This window comes from Patiria miniata, unplaced genomic scaffold (assembly GCF_015706575.1).
Source record: "Patiria miniata isolate m_02_andy unplaced genomic scaffold, ASM1570657v1 HiC_scaffold_24, whole genome shotgun sequence".
Taxonomy (NCBI): Eukaryota; Metazoa; Echinodermata; class Asteroidea; order Valvatida; family Asterinidae; genus Patiria; species Patiria miniata.
In genome coordinates this window covers 21,028,808-21,049,710 of record NW_024037063.1, presented here as the reverse complement: position 1 = coordinate 21,049,710, position 20,903 = coordinate 21,028,808, and the positions used below count along the sequence as shown (strand labels likewise).

The window sequence follows — 20,903 nt, the reverse complement described above, 5'->3', positions numbered from 1 at the left end:
CCGCGTGTGGACAGATTAGCAGCCCAATAGAGCCACAGTTGTCATTTATATGCAATTCGTATAATTTATACATGTACGATTTTATTGTGTCATTGCCATGGAGAGCCACCATGCAACGTTATCATAATGACTTTGACGATCGACGGCTATTTTATGTATGATGTCAGCACAGTGTCTACGGAACCGCTTAATATTTTGCACATAAGTACAAAATGGACAAGCCACTTCGAATTGATCAGAAATAAATTGAGTTTACATATACTTATTGGTTATTTTTTCATTTTGAACATTTTCAACCCATTGTAACATAATTTCCAGGCTTGTTTTTTCCTAGAATAAAAAAATCATTGAGAATGAATTTCCTATTAACTCTTCCTTACTATGGGCGACTTTTGTCGACAATGAACTTTACCCCCCTCCCTGAATACCTAAATACCTAAGTGCCCTTGATGGTCGGGGTTGAACAGCGCCCCCATATGAATAATTTAATATAGCTCTATGGGTGTCCCTCACCCTTCGCTCGTACCCCCGTCCTGCAAACAGGAAGCTGGGAAGGGCTGATGAACATCACAGAATCTTGTGAAGGAAGTGGGGGTGGCATTCTGGTAATTTATCATGACCTATGACAAGTCATAGCCCCCGGGTAAATACTTCATCTATGACGATAAAAACTGCACAATACCATATGTTATATCCAGAAGTATTTAATTTTTAACAATTTTGGAAGAATTATGTCTTACATAAGTAGTAGTTTTGCATACAGTTTTATGAATATTTCCGTATAAGAAGTCATGCAAAAACCGACACATTAGCACACCCTGGAAAATTCGTGGTTGAAAGCCAACGGGTATTAATGCCCGTCATCACGCGTCTAACAACTCAGTGCATTTTGTACTGGAGCTCAGAACAGTCGTTTATCCTTGTGTGTAGGATCCGTGAACTAAGCATTGAGGAAGGAACACAAACGTGATCTCAGTTGCAAATCAGATGTGCACTGTGTGCAGCCATTGTGATGTGCACGCCCAATGAAATCAAGTTGTGATACAAGACCATGAACCCTGCTCACAGTACATACGTGACCTGATCGTGACTGCACTAGATCACTGGGAACCTGAACCATAGGAAAAAATGTATGTCAAATCTGTCTGCGTTTTGTGTCTGGTTTTGGCGACCGCGTTGGCAGCCAGCGATGACACTCCTGTAGTTACGACGAGCCAGGGTCGCATCATCGGTACGAGGCTCGAGTTCAGCCCCACGGACCCCGAGCTTCGCCGTAGCGTGGACGCCTACCTCGGTATACCGTACGCTGAAGCTCCCGTGGGTCCGCTACGCTTCAAACCTCCCGTAGCCAAGTCATGGAGCGGGGAGTTACAAGCTACCAAGCTCGGCAACCGCTGTCCGCAGCCCATGCCCATGGCTTCGTTGGGCGAAATGACTTTGTCTGGTCCCTTCAATGAGGATTGTCTTTGCGTTGATGTGTTCGTCCCCCAACCTCTGGTAATACATGTACATTACCCCTACAATTGGGATGTAATTTGCCTCTCTTTTATAATCCGCCTATTACTGTCGCCATTGCAGCCCAGACTGGGACCTTAAGTGCTCAAAACGATGCAAAAGAAGATCAGGCCAACTTAACTCACTCTTTAGCCAGCAAATTTCTTCAAAACTTTCAATGGGCAAATAAAAGGTCCTCAGTATTTCACCAACCAAGTTTGAAGACTCAATTCAATTTTTGGTTAAAGGGGACTTTTTTTCAATATTTGGCAGTGGCTTGCACATGAGAGGGATGTCAAGTGATTTCGAAATGAGGCTAAGGACTAGACTTGTACATGTCCATCCATGGTCTAACTGTTTGACAAGACTGACTCGTTCATTCATTGTCATTAGTCTGTGCCTGACTGTGGAGACATGTGTAGAAATGTTTACCTAGTACCCGACATCCTAGATAATTCTTTTGGAACAGTCATGCAGCTGACACTTGATTGATGCAGTTCTAAAGAGTTGTTGGACTGGTTGTTACAAATGTCAGTCTATTTTCTTGTTTTGCATGTTTCAGTACCTTGAGTTTTGGGACTCTCATAGTATTGAGAGTCCCAGATTTTTGGACTAATTACAGCCCTGCTGTGGCAGCTTAAAATTAAGGCAAAGTATCACTTCACAAGTCATGTCTGTCGAATTTGATTCAAAATATCTCATGAAATACATATCGCCGAACACTTGCATAAACACAATCGTATTCCCGAGAGTTGACTTTTACATACAATATTTAATAAGGCTTGATAAAATAGTAAATTTGTCCACGTATTTATGTCTTGAACAAATGAAGATTATTCAAACATGTTCTGACTCGCTCGCCGCCATTGCACATTACGCCTTGTGGGTCGCCGCTGTTTAGTTTTCAACAATAACATTTATTTTCATCAACAACAAAGTAAAAGCATCATGAGAACAAACAGTAGTTATACATGTATCAACATGGAGGCATGATTTTAAAAAGCCCAAGCTTATAAGGGCATGCCGGGTGCATGCGTGGGGCATGCCCATACTTCAAATGCAAAACTGTATAAGGCGGTGCGGCACGCAAGAGCGCACCGGTGTCGCACGTTTACGTAATTCACCAATTACGTTTGTGTAAACTTTAATATTGATGTTCAAATATAGTAATATAGTAATAGTAATATGTTCTTCTTTAAACGTGATGTTTCAATTGTCTATATCTTCTACAATTCGATGTCATGGGCGCCCTCTTTCGCCAAAAAAATGTTACCTCTGACGTCATGTCAACTGGTAACCGCTGGGCAACCCAAATATTTAAGCATCTTTGCATATTTGGCCCATATTAAAGAATCACTTTTCAACCATTCATATTTCAAGATACATACAGGCAGTGCAGAAGAGAAAAGAGGAACTGGTCATATCATATTTCAAGATACATACAGGCAGTGCAGAAGAGAACAGAGGAACTGGTCATATCACGTGACCACAACATCCATCTTGGGAACAAAATAATGTGAAAAGGTCTACATACCCAAGTTATGAGTGTTTGTATCAGTATTTTTTGTATAGCCTTCAGATGCAGCCGTTCTTGTCTACATCCATGGAGGGTCTTACATCAATGGAGCTGGCATTATGGCGGAAATGTATCCAACACCAATTGCTGCTGTGGGTGACGTCATTGTCGTCACAATGAATTATCGACTCGGCCCTTTTGGCTTCCTTTCGACAAGTAAGTCCGGTATGTTCGGGAAAACAGAATTAAAATCTTAGATTGCAAACGATTTGTTTTCCTACACAAAAAGATAATTAAGCAGCTGTAACTTTTGAAGGTCAAAAATGAAAACAACTGAAATTAAAATAAGTCACATTAAACTGAATGCATTTGTGTAGCCTTTAAACAAAATTACCTAAATAAAGTAAACTGAATTATGAAATTGATCAAAACAAAATGCTTACTAGTCTGTGGAATATCCCTTTGCACAGCAAGGGTCTATATGATATGCGAGCAGATTCGGGTATTAATTTGCTGAACAACACTGCTTCATGACCTCGAGATTTTGACCATTCAGTAGGCGCCTTCTGTACTCGTTGTATTACAAAAAAATGGCAATTGACCAATCAACAACTCAGTCCACATTTCTGATCGAAACGACGTCACAGTTTCTCAAGTCGACTCCGATTGACTTTTTTGTAGGCCCTAGGCACGGTGCCTACTGTGCCATTTTGGATTAATGCAGGCCTGCTTAGGATATATCAGGCGTTAGATATTGGTTCTGCACACGTGAATGTTTGAACCGGTGACCTCCGGTTTTACGAAGGAGGTGCTCTCATTTCTACGACGCAATACTCGAACATGTTTGGTGCAAGTCTCGTACACTACCAATGTGCATACACTTACATGTGGGGCGGGCTGCGTCATCCGATTAAAACATCGATTCATTTGCACACCAGTTTTCATCTGTTCCTATGTTGCTATTCAGCACAGACTCAAGAACCATTGAATTTCAAGAACATAGGTCTGAAAGCTAGATAAGCCAATGTTACAAATTCCCAAATGTCCGCGCCCACCTATACTGACGAGATTTCTTTCATGCCAACTTTTCAATGCAGATGATGAAGTCATCCCAGGTAACATGGGACTATTGGATCAACGTCTTGCCCTGGAATGGGTCAGAGACAATATCAAAGGTACCGGTTTTTACAAAATCATGGAATGCTACATTCAGACAATTCAGTGCGCATAATAGTGTCACTTTAGAAAGACACTATTACATCATTTGAGTTTCCATCATTTTCATGGTAAAGCAGTTTGAAGACTATTTCCGCAAAAGTTACCACAGCAACCAACACACGTAGAAAACTACGGAGACGTTTTGCAATTATTTTGACGTGTTTTATTTTTTTTAGGTCTAAATGTACCTCAAGATAACTTCAAATTGGAAAGGATCTACGGAAGAAAGATTGGATTTTTGTTTTCTTGTTTTAATAATATTGTCAGCTTTCGGCGGTGATCCTGAGCGAGTTGCCATCTTTGGTGAGAGTGCAGGAGGGACCAGCGTCGGCTTGCACATGGTGTCACCGGGCAGTTCAGGGCTCTTCCGTGGCGCCATCTTGGAGGTACACCTTGAAATGTATACAAGATTAGGGAGAAGCACGATTGTACAGGGGCTTCTTAAGAGGGGTGGTATACTCTCAATTTTGTCCTTCATGTCGGCGAACTTTCAGTTTACAAAAGAGCTAGAGGTTACCATAAACAGCGCCACTTGGTGTCATGTAATCTCAAGTCCCGTCCATAAACAGCGCCCCACGTATCACATTCCCCAAACCATCTGCTTTGTTTCTCGTCCTTGATACGTAGAGTGGTGATGCTACTGCTCCTTGGGCAACTACGCCAGCCAGTGCAGCACGCAGGGCAGCCTTTGTTCTCGGAAAGCTGGTCGGCTGTGAACGACAGACGTCGGAAGAGTTACTGGAATGTCTGCAGCAAATTGAGGGCTTTGACACGATTGTCGAAAAGCAACAGGACAAGGTTGGTGATAAATTATAAATGGACTGTTGATTTGAGAGTAGGCCGAATCACCCCATGATTGAATTGGTATCCATGTCTGCTTACAGATGGTCAAAGTCTTGCTTAAACATTTTGTCAGCTATTATGTAGGTTTAGTGCCGGGAAGGTAGCCATAACAAGTTTGGCTCTTTATCCAATTTTTGCGCAGCTAATCGCGGCGGAGTTTAGTGGACACCAGTTGATATCCTTCACACCAGTTGTCGATGGCGATGTGATCCCTGCTGACCCCAATGACCTCTACGAGCACGGTGCCATTAACGACGCCGTAGCAATCATCGGGGCTCTTGCTGATGAGGGTATGCTCGAGCTTCTTCCTGTTTTCCCAAACAACACGGACGAGGCGCCGTTTGTCGACAGCGATTCATTCGATGCTAACCTTCGATTCCAATTAGGTTGGATGAAATGCTCTGAGCCGATTGTGAAAGAGGCTGCCAAGATGATGTACAGTAACGCCTCCTGTTCTGGTGTACCAGACTGTGACTATCTAGAGAGCCTCTCACAAGTGCTTGGTGACGTCCTGTATGTCTGTTCCGGAGACAAAACGGCCAGAGCCTTCACCAAGGCAGGGCGTCAGGTGTACCGCTATTACATGACTCACATCGCCACCACCACCATCCTGGGTAACAAGTGGACCAAGTCAATTCACTTCGACGATCTGATCTTCGTCTTTGGTCTGCCCCTCATCCCGTCTGTCAACTGGACGTACACTGAAGATGAAGCCCGTATGTCGATCCAGATTATCAAATACTGGGCCAACCTAGCTAAGACTGGGTAAGTAAATCATCAACTATAGATGGACAGATAGCAGATAGATAGATCCAACTGTAAACAACTTAACCTATAGTTTTTAATTCTATAATAAGGCCAAAAAAAGTCGCCGGTGTCTGGTATGCCCGTGCGTCGCCGTAGTCATACGCGTCGGCAAAATGAGAAAGGTTTTTTTCAATAAAAGATGATGTCTCCAAACCGCCAAACTCACTGGTTTGACTGGAATCCTGCTGCTGCACAATTTTAACGTGTTTTTCGATGGGGTTATGATCCGTCGAGAATAAGCTTTATGTGGCCTCTCTGGACTCCGATATATTTGCACTAATAGTCGAGCACCATTCGCAGTCATCAGCCGACATTTGAAGCAAAAAAAAACAGGTAAAAAAAAAAAGCCGCGTCGCCGCACCACTTTTTGGGCAAGCTCCATACCAGAAACCGGAGACTTTTTTATTTTGGCCTAAGTTCATTGCCCATCAATATATACTTGTACACCAAACATACCTAATTAACAGACATTACAATATAGATGAATGTGTCACTGCGCCATTTTAGGAAGGGTTTAAAAGAAAAAAATACACTTTTTAGTACATTCAGTTGCTATTTATAATTAGTGAAGCATGACCTCATTGAAAAAACTGCAGTGAGAACATCAACATTTGCGTGTGACAATGTTTCTTCCTTGTTTCTATTCCGCTCTTCAGTAATCCCAACTTGTCCTCTCTGGATGCTGAGCAGAGGGAGGAGGAGAAGCTGCCAGAATGGCCGTTGTTCACCCTGGAGGAACTCGCCTACAAAGACCTGTCAATCTCCATGAGTAATGGGCGTGGCATCAAGGCTAAGGAGTGCCTCATGTGGAATGAGTTCATGCCAAAACTCATCAAGATTGTCGGTGAGTTTGCGTTGGTGCATCAGTGACAAAGTCTCATTCTGTGGCTTGATACAGAACCTAATAATTAAAGAATCGCTCGGGGTTCAACAGAACAGCGCACTCCAGAGTGTGCCGTTCCCAGAAAATCGGGAGGGTCTACAATCTAAATGGTTCATGCTCAGTGGTCGTTGATTTTCCAACAACGATAGCGCAATGAAAGACTGGTTCATAACCCTTGGATTATATTTCCAGACTTTGTGGGTTGTAAGAAGTAAAGACTCAACGAAAATCATTTTTCGTGAATAGAGACAATACAGTCTTGAGGTTATTTTGTTGAAGAGAAAAGAATACATACAGAGACTTTATTAAATAATATAACCTTTGTAGTCAGTGTTAAACATGAAGCTATTTTGAAGATGTTGGAAGAATGAGCAACATGGCAGAAGGTAGGTTGTGGACGATTTCGCCAAGCATTAGAAAGAACCATTTCTCAAATGGCGTTTTTGGTTGTCGATCACTTTCAGAAGAAGCCAAAGAGTGTCAAGAAGTGAAAGAGACCAAAGATGGCGACGATGGGGAAGGCACGTGCACCAAAGAAACATGCCCAGAGGAATAGAGCACAGTTTGTCAAACGAAACTTGGAACGTGAAACTTTAAGTCACAGCCTAGCAGGTTGTTCAACAATGACAATTTTTGTATCAGTTTTAACTTTAAGTCAAACGAGCTCATTACGCATCAAGAGTGATTGCTAAAAGTGAAGTATCAATTCAAATCGTCAACCGAAATTAACTGCAAACAGTTGCTTTACTTGTCTTTTTTAGCCGTTGAAGCAGAGAGCAAAATGTACGCTAACTGTTAAAAAAGTACCTGTTAGAAAGGACACCGCTTAAATTAAGACGCTTAGGCATAGTTTAAACCAATTTAAGTACAAGCTTTCGTCCGTTCATTTGGATTTAAGTGAAACCTATGCATCACAACAGAGGCAAATCGTTATTCGATATTCCAAAGTAGAGCTGTAGATCGCAGCAGTTTAGGAAATGACAAGATCGAAGGTCCTATCTACATTGTACTATGAGATTGGACCCCACCGAGTAGCCCTAAAATACCTGATTAGTTAAACACCACGTGTAAACAGACCAGCAGTCGAATCGCGAGACAGTTGTCATTTATTCCCCATTCGTAGAATGTATACAACAAATCTGTTGCGCCGCTGCGAAATGTGGCGCCACTGCGCAACGTTCCGATTTAAATATACAATTGAACAGCTATTGTGACGGCTATTTTGTGTATGCACAGTGACTACGGAACCGCGTAATATGTTGCACATTAGTCTACATATACAGGAATGATATCACAACATGGCATACAAAGAGCCAAACTTGGCCACCTATTTTGGTCGCCAATTACGCAACTAGCCTTATTGGCTCTTATAGATAACAAAAGCAGTGCTAGTTTCGAATGCTGTTGTAGTGGTTTATGACAGTGCATTTCTACTTTAACAAGATATTTTTTTAATTGTTACGTTGCATAATTATATACGCTTTGAGATAACTATAAACTGTAGAAGCCAGCTGATCTGAAATAAATTGACACATTTTCACGGTATGTGTTTACATACATGTACTTACATTCGGCTTATTTCGTGTTTATCCAAAACATGTTCAACCATTATCATAATTTCCAGGATTGTTATTCCTAGAATGAAAATAATTGAAAAAGACATGCCATATTTGCGTTAATTAAAACTCCTTCTTTACCATGGGCGACTTTTGTCGTCCACTTTGAACAGCAAAATGCCAGATACCCACATGGCCGGGCGTCTCACGGATTCCGCGTTCCACACTTAAATCTAGCATCAAACCCACTCACCCCCCCCCCAAAAAAACCCCGCCTTTTATTTGTAAACATCTTTTATTGTCCAAACTTTACAATAGATTTATCAGACGGGTTGATTTGTAATGCATCTACTTTCGACAAGACCGAAGGGCTCATAGCTCACGATGCCAAAAAATGAATCGGTTTGTTTTACCACGACAAGTACACCCTAGAGGTCAAGGCGTTTATTGAGTTTAAAAACGCAGAGTGGTCGGGCCGACAACTATTTCATTAGACACAGCCCGGTTTAGTTATGAATAATTTAATGTCGGAACAAAGGATCACGAAAATGTATCCTTTCCAGTACAACCAATGATTTTGTTTAAAACAAAAATGTATCAAATTTCGGTATACATTTTATGCACACGGACAAGTTAATTCTGGTTTGATGACGTAATCAGTCCAAAAGGGAAAGTGAATGCTGATTTAGTTCGGAGAGGACACATGTTAATTATGAAGTTAAAATAACGTATGAAAATATGGAAAATATAAGTGTTTGTATGAATAACAACTAACTTCCGGTTTGATGACGTCACAACATCAAAGATCAAAAGGTCAACATTATAACGGATATCATTATTTGGGCTACAAACAAAGTCGTAGACAGGGATCAAATTATAAAATTTAAAAAAATGATCATTTTCAAATTCTCCCTACAGTAACTTTTGGTATGATGCCGTCATAATTTTGAAACCTTGCAAAGTTATATGTAGTTGATTAAAAAATAACAAGGGGCGATTTAGTTAAATTTGGACTGATGGTTTTTAAATTAAAAAAAGGAAACCCGATTTGATGTACCGCTAGAGGATGCCCTTCCAAATGATGACGTCATTGTACTGTTTTTGTGTCCTGTTTTCCGTTCTAAACACTTCCATTATTTATTTGCTTATACACTGTAGTAAAGAGGGTTTTTTTTACATCTTCGGACGGAGGTTCAAGTTGTGGGTTTGAGTCACCGTTTTGTACCCGAATTGGTTTTCTTTTCTAATCTAAGGCTTTCGATGATTATTTCAAAAGGGAAATGAAGTCCGAATATCATTACGTTCGAATTCATTTTTTTTTCCTAATTATATTTTTTCTTTTAAGGTTTCAGAGAAGTAAATTCCCAAACGCCATAGCGTATACCCCATATGCGGATGTCGTTTGGGGAAAAACATTCGCAGCCCGCCGCTGTTTCGACTAGCATTTGGCTTGCGCGTGCCCTTTTTTTTAAGGAGTACCCTTCTTAAAATCGATTTCACGAAACTATGAGTTGAACGCATCGTAAGTAAAATGACAACGGCGAAGAACACGTCGTAAGTTAAGACGTACGTATTTGTGGGTCGTCGTAAGTTATGAAGTGTCTTTTCGAAGCCAGTTTTACGACATGACAAGTGAAAAAAGAATACCGACATAATTTGATAATGTTCGTTCAATTATCTATGTAAATTACTGTTACGTACATGTGACTTACCGTGACAACTTAGCAGAAAATTCCAGTCAAACAATTGTTTGTTTCGAGCATTGTTTTGTCCGCAAACCAATTATCAACGACCGCCATTTTGTTTTTCAATTTGAAACTTTTAAAGAGAAATCCCACGACTCTTTGGTGATTACTAAATGACTGCCACCTGTTTAGATACTACTGACAGACATGAAACAGTCACGCTAAAAATAGTTTTGCGATGCATCGCTGTTACGATAAGTTTGGTGAAATGGTTCGTAGTGCATCGCAGCTAAGATTGATCGCAGGGCTAAGACACATCGTAACTTGACGATGCATCGTAACTTACGTGTTTCGTGAAATCGACCCCGCCAGACACGGTCCCTACCGCGCGTATTAGATAATCTGGGCCAGGCCCTGGTTATGTCAACCACGAGTTTGACTGGAGCGGGGTTTGAACCTCCCGGGTCACCGTTCCGATGTTCTACCAACTGAGCTATCTAGCTGTTTGCTGACCACTGCCTAGCTTGTCAATGACTTTGTATAAGGGCGACAGTTAGGGATCGCACCCAAAGTCTATCAATTATGCTATCCAGACCTTACGTAAGCTTTGGTTGGTTTATACCTCGCGTAAGTGGGAAGTGCTCTCATTTCTAGGATGCAATACTGAAACATGTTCGGTGCAAGACTTGTACACAACCACTGTTCATACACTTACAATTGGGGTGGGCTTACGTCATCCAGAGAAAACATCCATTTATTTACACAATAGCGGTTACTATGTGTTACCATTCAGCACTCCGGACTCAAGAACCATCGAATTTCAAGAACATAGGTCTGGGAGCTAAATAAGCAAAGTTACAAATCCCAGGATGTGGGCGCCATACACTGACGAGACTTCTTTAATGCCAACTTTTCACTGCAGGTGATGACGTCTCAGGTAACATGGGACTGTTGGATCAGCGTCTTGCCCTGGAATGGGTCAGAGACAACATCAAAGGTACCGGCTGTTATCAAGATGAAACTTGTGGCTACATTCAGACAATTCAGTGTGTACACAATTGAATCTTTTTAGAGTTATAGTTGATGTGAAATGTTAGTGGTGTACCAACTGAGCAAAATCTTCACTTTGCCAAAGTCACAGACACACATTTGTCGGTTACCCTTTGGTAACAATCAATAAGTTGGGCTTGCATCATTTCCATTGTGAGGCAGTTCGAAGACTATTTCCGCAAAAGTGACCACGGCATTTCAACCAACGCACGTAGAAAATTCGGGTTTTTTTGCAACAATCTTGACGTGTTTTATTCCGCGTTCAAATTGCAGCTCAAGATGACTTCAAATTGGAAAGCCTCTACGGAAGAATGATGTGATTTGTTTTTCTCGTGTTAATTATCGTCAGCTTTTGGCGGTAATCCCGAGCGAGTTGCCATCTTCGGCGAGAGAGCAGGCCTGCAGGCTGCGTGGGCTTGCACATGGTGTCACCGGGCAGTGCAGGGCTCTTGATCCGTGGCGCAATCGTGGAGGTACAACTTAAAATGTATACAAACGAGCCATTGACCGTTTTGTCGTTTTACAGTTTTGTAAAACGGTCAAACGGTATTAAGTCACAGAAAACAATTACCTTTTTATTGTTTTTGTAAATTGTAAAAAGCAATAAACGGTTAGTTGCTTTATTTTTAGAGTGTTGTTTTACAAAAACATGACAATGTCAAAACGGTCAAAAGTCTTGTCGACCATTTTTTTATTCAGGTTTAAGTTGGCAATTATAGCAATGCGGCACCTTGGAATATTAATGTGTCCTTGGGATCGAGTCACCGTCTGCCTGTGAAATTGCCCTCCTTAGTAAGGAGTCCTTACATTTATGTCGTTCTAGTTCTCAAGACAGAATTTGAGAATATTGGCTATTAAAAAGCCGCGCTGGCGACTCCAATTTCCTTCAACATATCTGCAACTTCTTTGTACGTCTTACAACACTGTATCTATTCTGAAATTTCCTCCATGAAATTTTCCAGCGCCATTTTTGTTTGCAACTCTTCAAGCCCCACCAACTGAATCGCAGTAGATGGGGGGTCAAGGTCACGCCAGGAATCACACCACGCATTAATTATGCCGAGGTTAACGCTTCTTCGTGCACGGCATGGTCCCCTCCACCCTCCTCCCCCTTGCCCACCGCCACAAAATGCACCACGGACTGTTAACTATGACACTGGAGTAAAAAAAAAACAGTCTGTATTCAATACTGACCGTTTTGTTGCTGTTAATCAAACTTAATATTTGTGTAAAACTGTAAAACAAAAATCATTGATCGTTATGCTGTAATGCATTTTACTAAACTGATAAAACAGAATAACCGTATTTATCTTAATACCGTTTGCCGTTTTACAAAACTGTAAAACGACAAAACGGTCATCGATCGGTTCGTTTACTGTTCTTGTTTTTGAGGAAATTCAAAACGGTAAAACGAAAGAACGGTATGTCCCGGGATTCCCCACCCTCCAGGCGGGGCTTCGTCAGAGGGGGGTAGTACAGAGTGAATAAAAAAAATCGAAACCCAAATGTCGGGACCATAATTGTTTTTGTGAATTAAGTTCTGCCAACAGCTAGGATATGAAAGCCCAATTCATACGCTTTTTTAGTACAAGAATCATTCAAATCACTCATATAGTTTGCAAGTTACGAAATTTTAAACACAACCAACGTTTTAAAGTTTTGTCCAAGGATTTTAACAGCGCCCCAATATGAATATGGTGTCCCCCACCCACCCACCATGCACCCCCAACACACTTTTGGATTTTACGGAGGCCAGGTGACCTGTGAAAAAAACCTGTCCACCTTTTCAGCTTCACGTTTACCCCAATACAAATGACCTTGCTACGCCACTGCACCGTGAGTAAGGGGAACAAGGAAATCTCATTTGCTAATCAGATGTGCACTGTGCGCAGCCATTGAGATGTGCACGCACAATGAAATCGAGTTGTGATACAAAAAAATAGACCATGAACCCAAAGGCTGCCCACACAGCTACAGTGACCTGATCATTACAGCACTAGATCACTGTGAACCATAGGAAAAGATGCATGTCAAATCTGTCTTCGTTTTGTGTCTGGTTTTGGCGACCGCGTTGGCAGCCAGCGATGACCCTCCTGTAGTTACGACGAGCCAGGGTCGCATCATCGGTACGAGGCTCGAGTTCAGCCCCACGGACCCCGAGCTTGGCCGTAGCGTGGACGCCTACCTCGGTATACCGTACGCTGAAGCTCCCGTGGGTCCGCTACGCTTCAAACCTCCCGTAGCCAAGTCATGGAGCGGGGAGTTACAAGCTATCAAGCTCGGCAATCGCTGTCCACAACCCAGCATGCCGATCGGCAAATTGACTTTGTCTGGGCCCTTCGATGAGGATTGTCTGTTCGTTGATGTGTTCGTCCCCCAACCTCTGGTAAGTATTATACACTGCATGCAATCATGGTGGATTTAAAATCATGGATGCACCGTACATAATATACAAATATTGAATGCTTCGAGTGGTGTAGTAAAACTAGCCTCCCGAGGTGATCCATGTCCTCCATGGACATTCTATTTTCCCGAGGCGAAGCCGAGGGAAAATAGAATGGTCCATGGACATGATGGATCACCGAGGGAGGCTAGTTTTACTTCACCACGAGATAAAGCATTCAATATTTGTTTTATAACACTTCACCCACAGATTCTGCTTGATTTTAATATTTTAAATTATTTAAATCTGAACACAGTTGAAATAAACTTCAATTTCAATACAAAACTGGTGGAAAATGTATTTCTCTCTTCCAAACTACCCCTACTCTTTGGAACAAAACGTGTTGCGCGCAGCGCGTTTTGTTCCAAAGAGAGCGGGCCACAGAGTTGGGTTCAAACATTTCGCGAAGGGGTAGTATGGAAGAGAGAAATACATTTCCCACCAATTTTGTATTGAAATTGAAGTTTATTTCAAATGTGTTCAGATTTAAATGATTAATAATATTATAACCAAGCAGAATCTGTGGGTGAAGTGTTATAAAACAAATATTGAATGCTTTATGTCGTGGTGAAGTAAAACTAGCCTCCCTCGGTGAAAATAGAATGTCCATGCATCACCTCGGGAGGCTAGTTTTACTACACCACTCGAAGCATTCAATACTTGTTTAGTATTGGCGCACTGGGTCCACACGATGTGTGATCGTACATGTACATGTACGTGCATGTACATGTACATGTACATGTACATGCAGAATACTCGAGGGCAAGTCGTTCGACAGCACAGCCGTGTTTTGTACACAGTGCTAGTGCTGTACAGTCAGTTGCCGTGTCACGCAAAGCTGCTCTATTTTCTCGTCCACACAACTGACAGCAACGCGAGGCCAGCGACCGATCCAAACAAACAAAGTTGTTTTAGGTAGTTGATGACCTACTTCATACATCTATCAAGGTTTTTTTTTTGTTCTCAAAAAAAGGATTTCGATGCATTTTGACGATATTATTTCACGGACAAATCGACTAAAAATTAGGTCATGAAATGTCCAGGTTTTTTCCAGAACGACGAAAGTCTCCCAAATGTTGAGGTAATCAAACGAAAGTGTGAACCTTCATCTACAAAAAAATCTCGTGAACGTGATGTCGTTAATATTTTAAGAATTCGATGTACACCCAATGTTTCCAACAACTTCCATTTTTCAAACGCGAAAAGATCGTCGCCAGTGTAAAGCATAGAGCGAGGAACCCAAACACGGTGTGACCTTGTGACCCATACGCCCACTGATTGGTCGAGCTCGCGCTCGAGTATGGCCTGCTTAATATTCATGTCATTCATTGCGCGAGTAGCGCGTGCTATTCACAATGTGTTCAGGCCAACGTACGTCGGCGTACGTTTACACGCGTACATTGTGTTTGCAAATCATGAAATCTCGCAAAAGTCTTCATTTTTCAACCGGCGATTTGGACCAAACATTAGAAGTCTCCTGCACGTGTTTCATATGAAAATGAAGCGTATACTTTCCTCTATCTACTAAGCCTTGCCATTTGTCTCGGCCTTTTTTAAGAATCGAATGTGCACCTAAAAACTATCGGCCCTCGATTTTGTTGATAAAAAAATGATTTTGTTTCACAGGCCATAACAACACTTTATATTTGTCAAAAGCAGTTATTTTTTATATCAAAATAAAGCACACGATTTCAACTTTTCACTTAGTTAGCCATCTTGTCCAAACAGTGCATGTATCGAGGCACGTTTTGTGTTTTCTGTAGTCTCGAATAAATCTCGTAAAATCTCGCGTACGCTTTTGGGCCATACGTGCTTGACCTCGGGACGAGAAACTGGGGTCAAACAGGGCTGTGTGCGTGACACGGCTACTGACTGTGTATGGCTTATTAACGACTCGGCCAATATATTATTTTGAACAGATATTCATATGGTATGCTAACCAGGCCTTTTTCGAAAAGATAATGTTAGTGCAGGGATGGAGCAAATCCCATTCTGTGAGTGGTCAAAAGCTAATTCCTGGGCACTTTCAAAACCGTTCACAAGAGACAAACCTATGCGGTGCATTAAGAGAACTGTGTGTGAAAAAATGGCATCATGTGACCACAAAACTCTTTTTTTGTGTGTGAACAAAATAATATGTGTCATGGCCTATGGAGCGTATGACCTATGTAGCGTAAGGTTAATATGAGAGTGTTTGTGTCATTTTTTCTTCGTAGCCTTCAGATGCAGCCGTTCTTGTCTACATCCATGGCGGAGGCTACATGATGGGAGCTGGAATTTTAATTGAGGATCTGTATCCCACCCCATTGGCATCTGTAGGTGACGTCATTGTCGTCACAATGAATTATCGACTCGGCCCTTTTGGCTTTCTTTCAACGAGTAAGTTCAGGATAAGAACAGTAAAGCCATGAAATTGAAACTGTTTTTTTTTATCTTTCCAAAAGATACTTATAAGGAGGTGAACCTTTTTAGGCAATACAAAAAAAAACAGCCCAAGAATTCAAAGTCATATGTTGTAAACTCCGTTCAGTAGTTGAAATTAGTCTGTGTAGCTTTTTAATGAAATGGTGAACTAAATTATAAAGTTGAACAAATAAAGAACTTGACTGGAGCCAAGTTTGAACCTGTGACACCCGAAACACCGTTGCAGTGATCTACCAACTGAGCTATCCAGCCCGATATTTGGCAGTTTTGTCAATGGCTTTGTTCAGGAGGCGCTAGTCAAAAGCCATAGAACCCTAATACACGTCATGTAGCCAGGGATCACGCCCAGGGAAGCTATCAATGCATAAAGTAGGCTCTGCTAGGTTTACGCCTCGAGCAAGCAGGAGGAAGTGCTCTCATTTCTAGGATGCAATACTCAAAACATGATGGGTGAAAGTTTTGCACACAATGTTATTATTCATATAGGTGGGCGGGCTGACGTCATCTGTTGAAAACATGTACTCAGTTGAACACACATTTCATCGGTTGTTATGTGTTACGGTCCAGCACTCCAGACTCAAGAACCATTGATATTCGGTCTTGGAGGTAGATAAGCCAATGCAAACAATTCCCGGATGTCCGAGCCCACCTATACTGACGAGATTTCTTTAATGCCAACTTCTTACTGCAGATGATGACATCATCCCAGGTAACATGGCACTGTTGGATCAACGTCTTGCCATGGAATGGGTCAGAGACAACATCAAAGGTACCAGCTTTTACAAATAATGATGGTCTTTTTGGATACATTTAGACAATTCAGTGTGCATAATATGTGTCATTATAGAGTCACGTTCATGTCTTGTGTGTGGTTTACCAACTGGGGAATATCCTCGTTGTGCAAAGTCTGTTGCCGACAAATTAAACAAAAAAAACCCCACCAAGGTCGGTTACTACATCGCAATGGTAGATAAGTTCCATAGTGCGACAATTTGCCTGAAAACTATTTCCGCGCAAGATACTGCCTAAATTCCACCAAAACGCGGCAAATTACATAGAAGCTTCATCTATAGACGTTTTGCGTTCAGCGGCCATCTTTAACGCATAATTAAAAGGGTCACGCATCCGTCTCCCTGTTCAACAATGGCATGAACCTGACGATGACTTCCATGCAACAGATCTATCAAAATGGAGTTGTTTGATCAGAAGGAGTTAAACTCAAAGCAATGGCCTTAGAAGATTCAATATGTTTTTCTCCGGTTAATGGCCAGCTTTTGGCGGTGATCCCGGGCGAGTTGCCATCTTCGGTGAGAGCGCAGGAGCAGCCTGCGTGGGCTTGCACATGGTGTCACCGGGCAGTGCAGGGCTCTTCCGTGGCGCCATCTTGGAGGTACACCTCAAATTAATTCGTATCTGGTTCATTAGTAAAACGTCATACACGCGCGCGCACCACTGATTACTAGCGCCCATTGGATAAACACTCAAGTTGCGTTAAATTCCGGTTCCAATGGTTCCAGTGCCACTTGGCCAGTGGGCGTGGTTTAAACTGAACTGACGTCACACTAACGACCCGGATACAGGATCAACAAGACAGTAAAGAAATGAATGCGGAAAGGAATGCCCCGCCCCCTCCATTCCGGCCAGGGGCTTTGTAAAAGGGGTTAATTGGTGCTCTCGCTTTCCTCCCATGTCGGAGAAATTGGTGGAAAGAGCTAGACGTCAGTACTGTCAAATGATGTCAAGTCCCGTCCATATCGAGCAACACCACACGTACGTGTCAAATATGGTTCGAGGTCGCATTCCCAAAACCATCTGCTTTCCTTCTTGATGCGTTGAACGAATTTTATGTATTAGCTTACATGATGACATAACAAAGACACACCTCATCACTTCCTTGTGTGTATATCCCATCTCGTAGAGTGGCGATGCTGCTGCTCCTTGGGCTACCTTGCCAGACGGTGCGGCACGGAGAGCGGCCTTTGTTTTCGGAAAGCTGGTCGGCTGTGAACGTCAGACGTCGGAAGAGTTACTGGAATGTCTGCAGCAAATTGAAGGCTTTGACACGATTGTCGAAAACCAACATGAGAAGGTTGGTTTTAATACCTCTTAATTATACCTTTTAATTTTAATTTTGGTGGTAACATTTTCTGTTGATTTTAAATCTAAGTCTAATTATCATCAACTGAATAACAAACGATTGAGTTTTATTCGTGTTTTCGTATAGCTGGCCAATATCTTGCTTCGATCAATATCTTGTGCTTGCAGTGTCGGGAAGGGTATAGCAATGACAAATTTTGCACTTTATCCAATCTTGGCGCAGCTTCTGCAGGAGTTGGGTGGAGGAATGCAGGCCTTCGCACCAGTTGTCGATGGCGAGGTCATCCCTGCTGACCCCAATGACCTCTACGAGCAGGGCGCCATCAACGATGCAGTATCAATCGTCGGGGCTCAGTCTGATGAGGGGATGTTCATGCTCCTTCTTGTTTTCCCAAACAGCACAGACGAAGCACCGTTCGTCGACAGCGATACATTCGATGCTATCGCTCAATTCCATTTAGGTTCGCTGCTGAGCTCTGAGCCGATTGTGATAGAGGCAGCCAAGCTAATGTATGGTAACGCCTCATGTTACGGTTTACCAGACTGTGACTATCTAGACAGCCTCTCACAACTTGTCGGTGACGTCATTTTCTTATGCTCCGGAGACAAAACGGCAAGGGCCTTCACCAAGGCTGGGCGTCAGGTGTACCGCTATTACATGAATCACGTCCCCACCACCACCATGCTAGGTAAGAAGTGGACCAAGTCAACTCACGGTGACAACGTCATCTTCGTCATGGGTCTGCCCCTCATCCCGTCTGTCAACTGGACGTTCACTGAAGATGAAGCCCGTATGTCGATCCAGACTATCAAATACTGGGCTAATCTAGCCAAGACTGGGTAAGTAAATTATTAACTATATATGGACATGTAAAAGATATAAATAGATCAAACTGTAAAAAAAACTTAACCTATATAGTTTACAATTCTACAATAAGTACATTGCCCATCAATACATGTACATGTATATACTTGTACACAGTAACATACACAAAAAAGACGTTACAATAGATGAACACGTTCGAGTACATTGCGATTGTTAGTGAAGCACGAGCTTATAAAAAAAAACGACTGCAGTGAGAACATCAACATTTGCGTTTGACAATGTTTCTTCCTTGCTTCTATTCCACTCTTCAGTAATCCCAACTTGTCCTCCCTAGATGCTGAGCAGAGGGAGGAGGAGAAGCTGCCAGAATGGCCGTTGTTCACCCTGGAGGAACTCGCCTACAAAGACCTTTCAGTCTCCATGCGGAATGGGCGTGGCATCAAGGCTAAGGAGTGCCTCATGTGGAATGAGTTCATGCCAAAACTCATCAAGATTGCCGGTGAGTTTGCGTTGGTGCATCAATGACAGTCTCAAAGTGTGGCTTTAAGAATAACTCAGGGTGAACTAGAACAGCACCCTCCAGAGTGCTGTCTGGCGAGTGGGAGGGTCTGCCACTTCATTGGTCGCTCATTTGTTATGATTGCTATTCAAGAATGTATGCAATGCAGAACAGGGAAAACGGATTTTACCCGATCACATGAGCGAAATATAGACTCTTTCTTAGCCCTATTACTGGATGGTTTGTTAGACGTAAAAAGCCAAGCAAAGGTATTTTTTCTTGATTACAGACAATGTAATCATCAATGGGTTTGTTTAATGAATTCAAAATGGAAAATACAGAGACTATTAAGAAGAACATAACCTCGAGCGTCGCTTGTAAAACCATGTAGCTATTTTGATGATGTTCAGGGACGAATATTAAAAGAAGAATTTTCAGCAATTATGTTGCAGCAACACGGAAGAAGGAAAGGTGTTGGTGATTTCGCCAAGAATTAGAAACAACCATTTTTCATGTGGTGTTTTGGGGTTGTTGTCGATCATTTTCCAGAAGAGGCGAAAGGATGTCGAGAGGTGAAAGAGACCAAAGATGGCGACGCTGGAGAAGGCACGTGTACCAAGGAAACATGCCCAGAGGAGTAGAGTACAGTTCGACACACCAAACTTATTGGAATATGGAAATTTGAATTACTGCTTAGCAGGTTTTCAACAATGACAACTCTTTTATCAGTTTTTAAAGGAAACTTTCAGTAGTGAGCACGTTACGCATTAAGAGTGATTGCTAAGAATGAGGCATCAATTCAAATCCCAAGTTGAAATTACACTAGTTTGGGGCAAGGAGGGAATTAAGGCCAGTGTATAATTGCAATGTGGAATTTTGACCCCAAGCTGTAGCCGTAAAATATTCTAATTAAGACACCACCCTAATACAGACCTGTTTACGAATTCATGAGACAGTTCCTTACGTAATATACGACATATACAACGAATGCAACAAATATGTTGGGCGCCGCTGCGCAACGTTTCGATTTACATGTAAATACTCATTGAACGGCTTTTACGACGGCTATTTTATGTATGTATCTGCACAGTGGCCACGGAACCGCGTATTAAACTAATATGTTACAAATGAGTTTGTTAATCCCCCCCCCCCGTACAAATTGGTCGCCAGTTATGCATCTAGCTAATTTATGTTTTTTTTAGGTGCTTATGGTTAATAAATGCAGTGCTAGTTTCAATGGCTGTTGTAGTGGTAGGAAAGGGCATTACTACTTTTGGGCCCAAACAAAAAAGTCTCCGGTTTCTGGTATGCGCGCGCGTCGCAGTAGCCATGCGCGTCGGCAAAATGAAAAAAAAAAATTAATGTAAGATGATGTCTTAAAACCGCCAAACTCACTGTTTTGACTGGAATCATGCTGCTGCACAATTTTAACGTGTTTTTAGATGGGGTTACGATCGAGTATCAGCTTTTTGTAGCCTCTCTGGACTCCCATATATTTGCGCTAAATTTAGTCGGGCACCATTTGCATTCATCATCCGACATTTGAAGAAAAAAACCCGGTA

At 42.1% G+C, this 20,903-nt stretch overlaps 2 protein-coding genes across 2 annotated transcripts; both read left to right on the top strand.

The window, feature by feature from the left end:
• The first annotated feature begins 733 nt into the window (after positions 1-733).
• LOC119732460 (cholinesterase 1-like) lies at positions 734-8,328 on the top strand. The gene is made up of 8 exons (XM_038205987.1): positions 734-1,497; positions 3,067-3,226; positions 4,108-4,185; positions 4,496-4,614; positions 4,856-5,026; positions 5,214-5,836; positions 6,535-6,722; positions 7,226-8,328. The coding sequence occupies exons 1-8, from the start codon at positions 1,129-1,131 to the stop codon at positions 7,315-7,317; spliced, it is 1,800 nt and encodes a 599-aa protein (XP_038061915.1). The 5' UTR covers positions 734-1,128; the 3' UTR covers positions 7,318-8,328.
• A 4,587-nt stretch (positions 8,329-12,915) lies between these two features.
• LOC119732464 (cholinesterase 1-like) lies at positions 12,916-20,685 on the top strand. The gene is made up of 8 exons (XM_038205989.1): positions 12,916-13,438; positions 15,712-15,874; positions 16,611-16,688; positions 17,191-17,309; positions 17,838-18,008; positions 18,240-18,856; positions 19,154-19,341; positions 19,891-20,685. The coding sequence occupies exons 1-8, from the start codon at positions 13,076-13,078 to the stop codon at positions 19,980-19,982; spliced, it is 1,791 nt and encodes a 596-aa protein (XP_038061917.1). The 5' UTR covers positions 12,916-13,075; the 3' UTR covers positions 19,983-20,685.
• The last annotated feature ends 218 nt before the right edge of the window (positions 20,686-20,903 follow it).

Excerpts from the sequence above, each read along its gene's own strand:
- LOC119732460 (XM_038205987.1), top strand. The coding sequence starts at position 1,129 with ATGTATGTCAAATCTGTCTGCGTTTTGTGTCTGGTTTTGGCGACCGCG. Across the intron at positions 4,615-4,855 it reads TCCGTGGCGCCATCTTGGAG|AGTGGTGATGCTACTGCTCC; the intron begins GTACACCTTGAA and ends CTTGATACGTAG. Across the intron at positions 6,723-7,225 it reads AAAACTCATCAAGATTGTCG|AAGAAGCCAAAGAGTGTCAA; the intron begins GTGAGTTTGCGT and ends GATCACTTTCAG.
- LOC119732464 (XM_038205989.1), top strand. The coding sequence starts at position 13,076 with ATGCATGTCAAATCTGTCTTCGTTTTGTGTCTGGTTTTGGCGACCGCG. Across the intron at positions 18,857-19,153 it reads GCTAATCTAGCCAAGACTGG|TAATCCCAACTTGTCCTCCC; the intron begins GTAAGTAAATTA and ends TCCACTCTTCAG. Across the intron at positions 19,342-19,890 it reads AAAACTCATCAAGATTGCCG|AAGAGGCGAAAGGATGTCGA; the intron begins GTGAGTTTGCGT and ends ATCATTTTCCAG.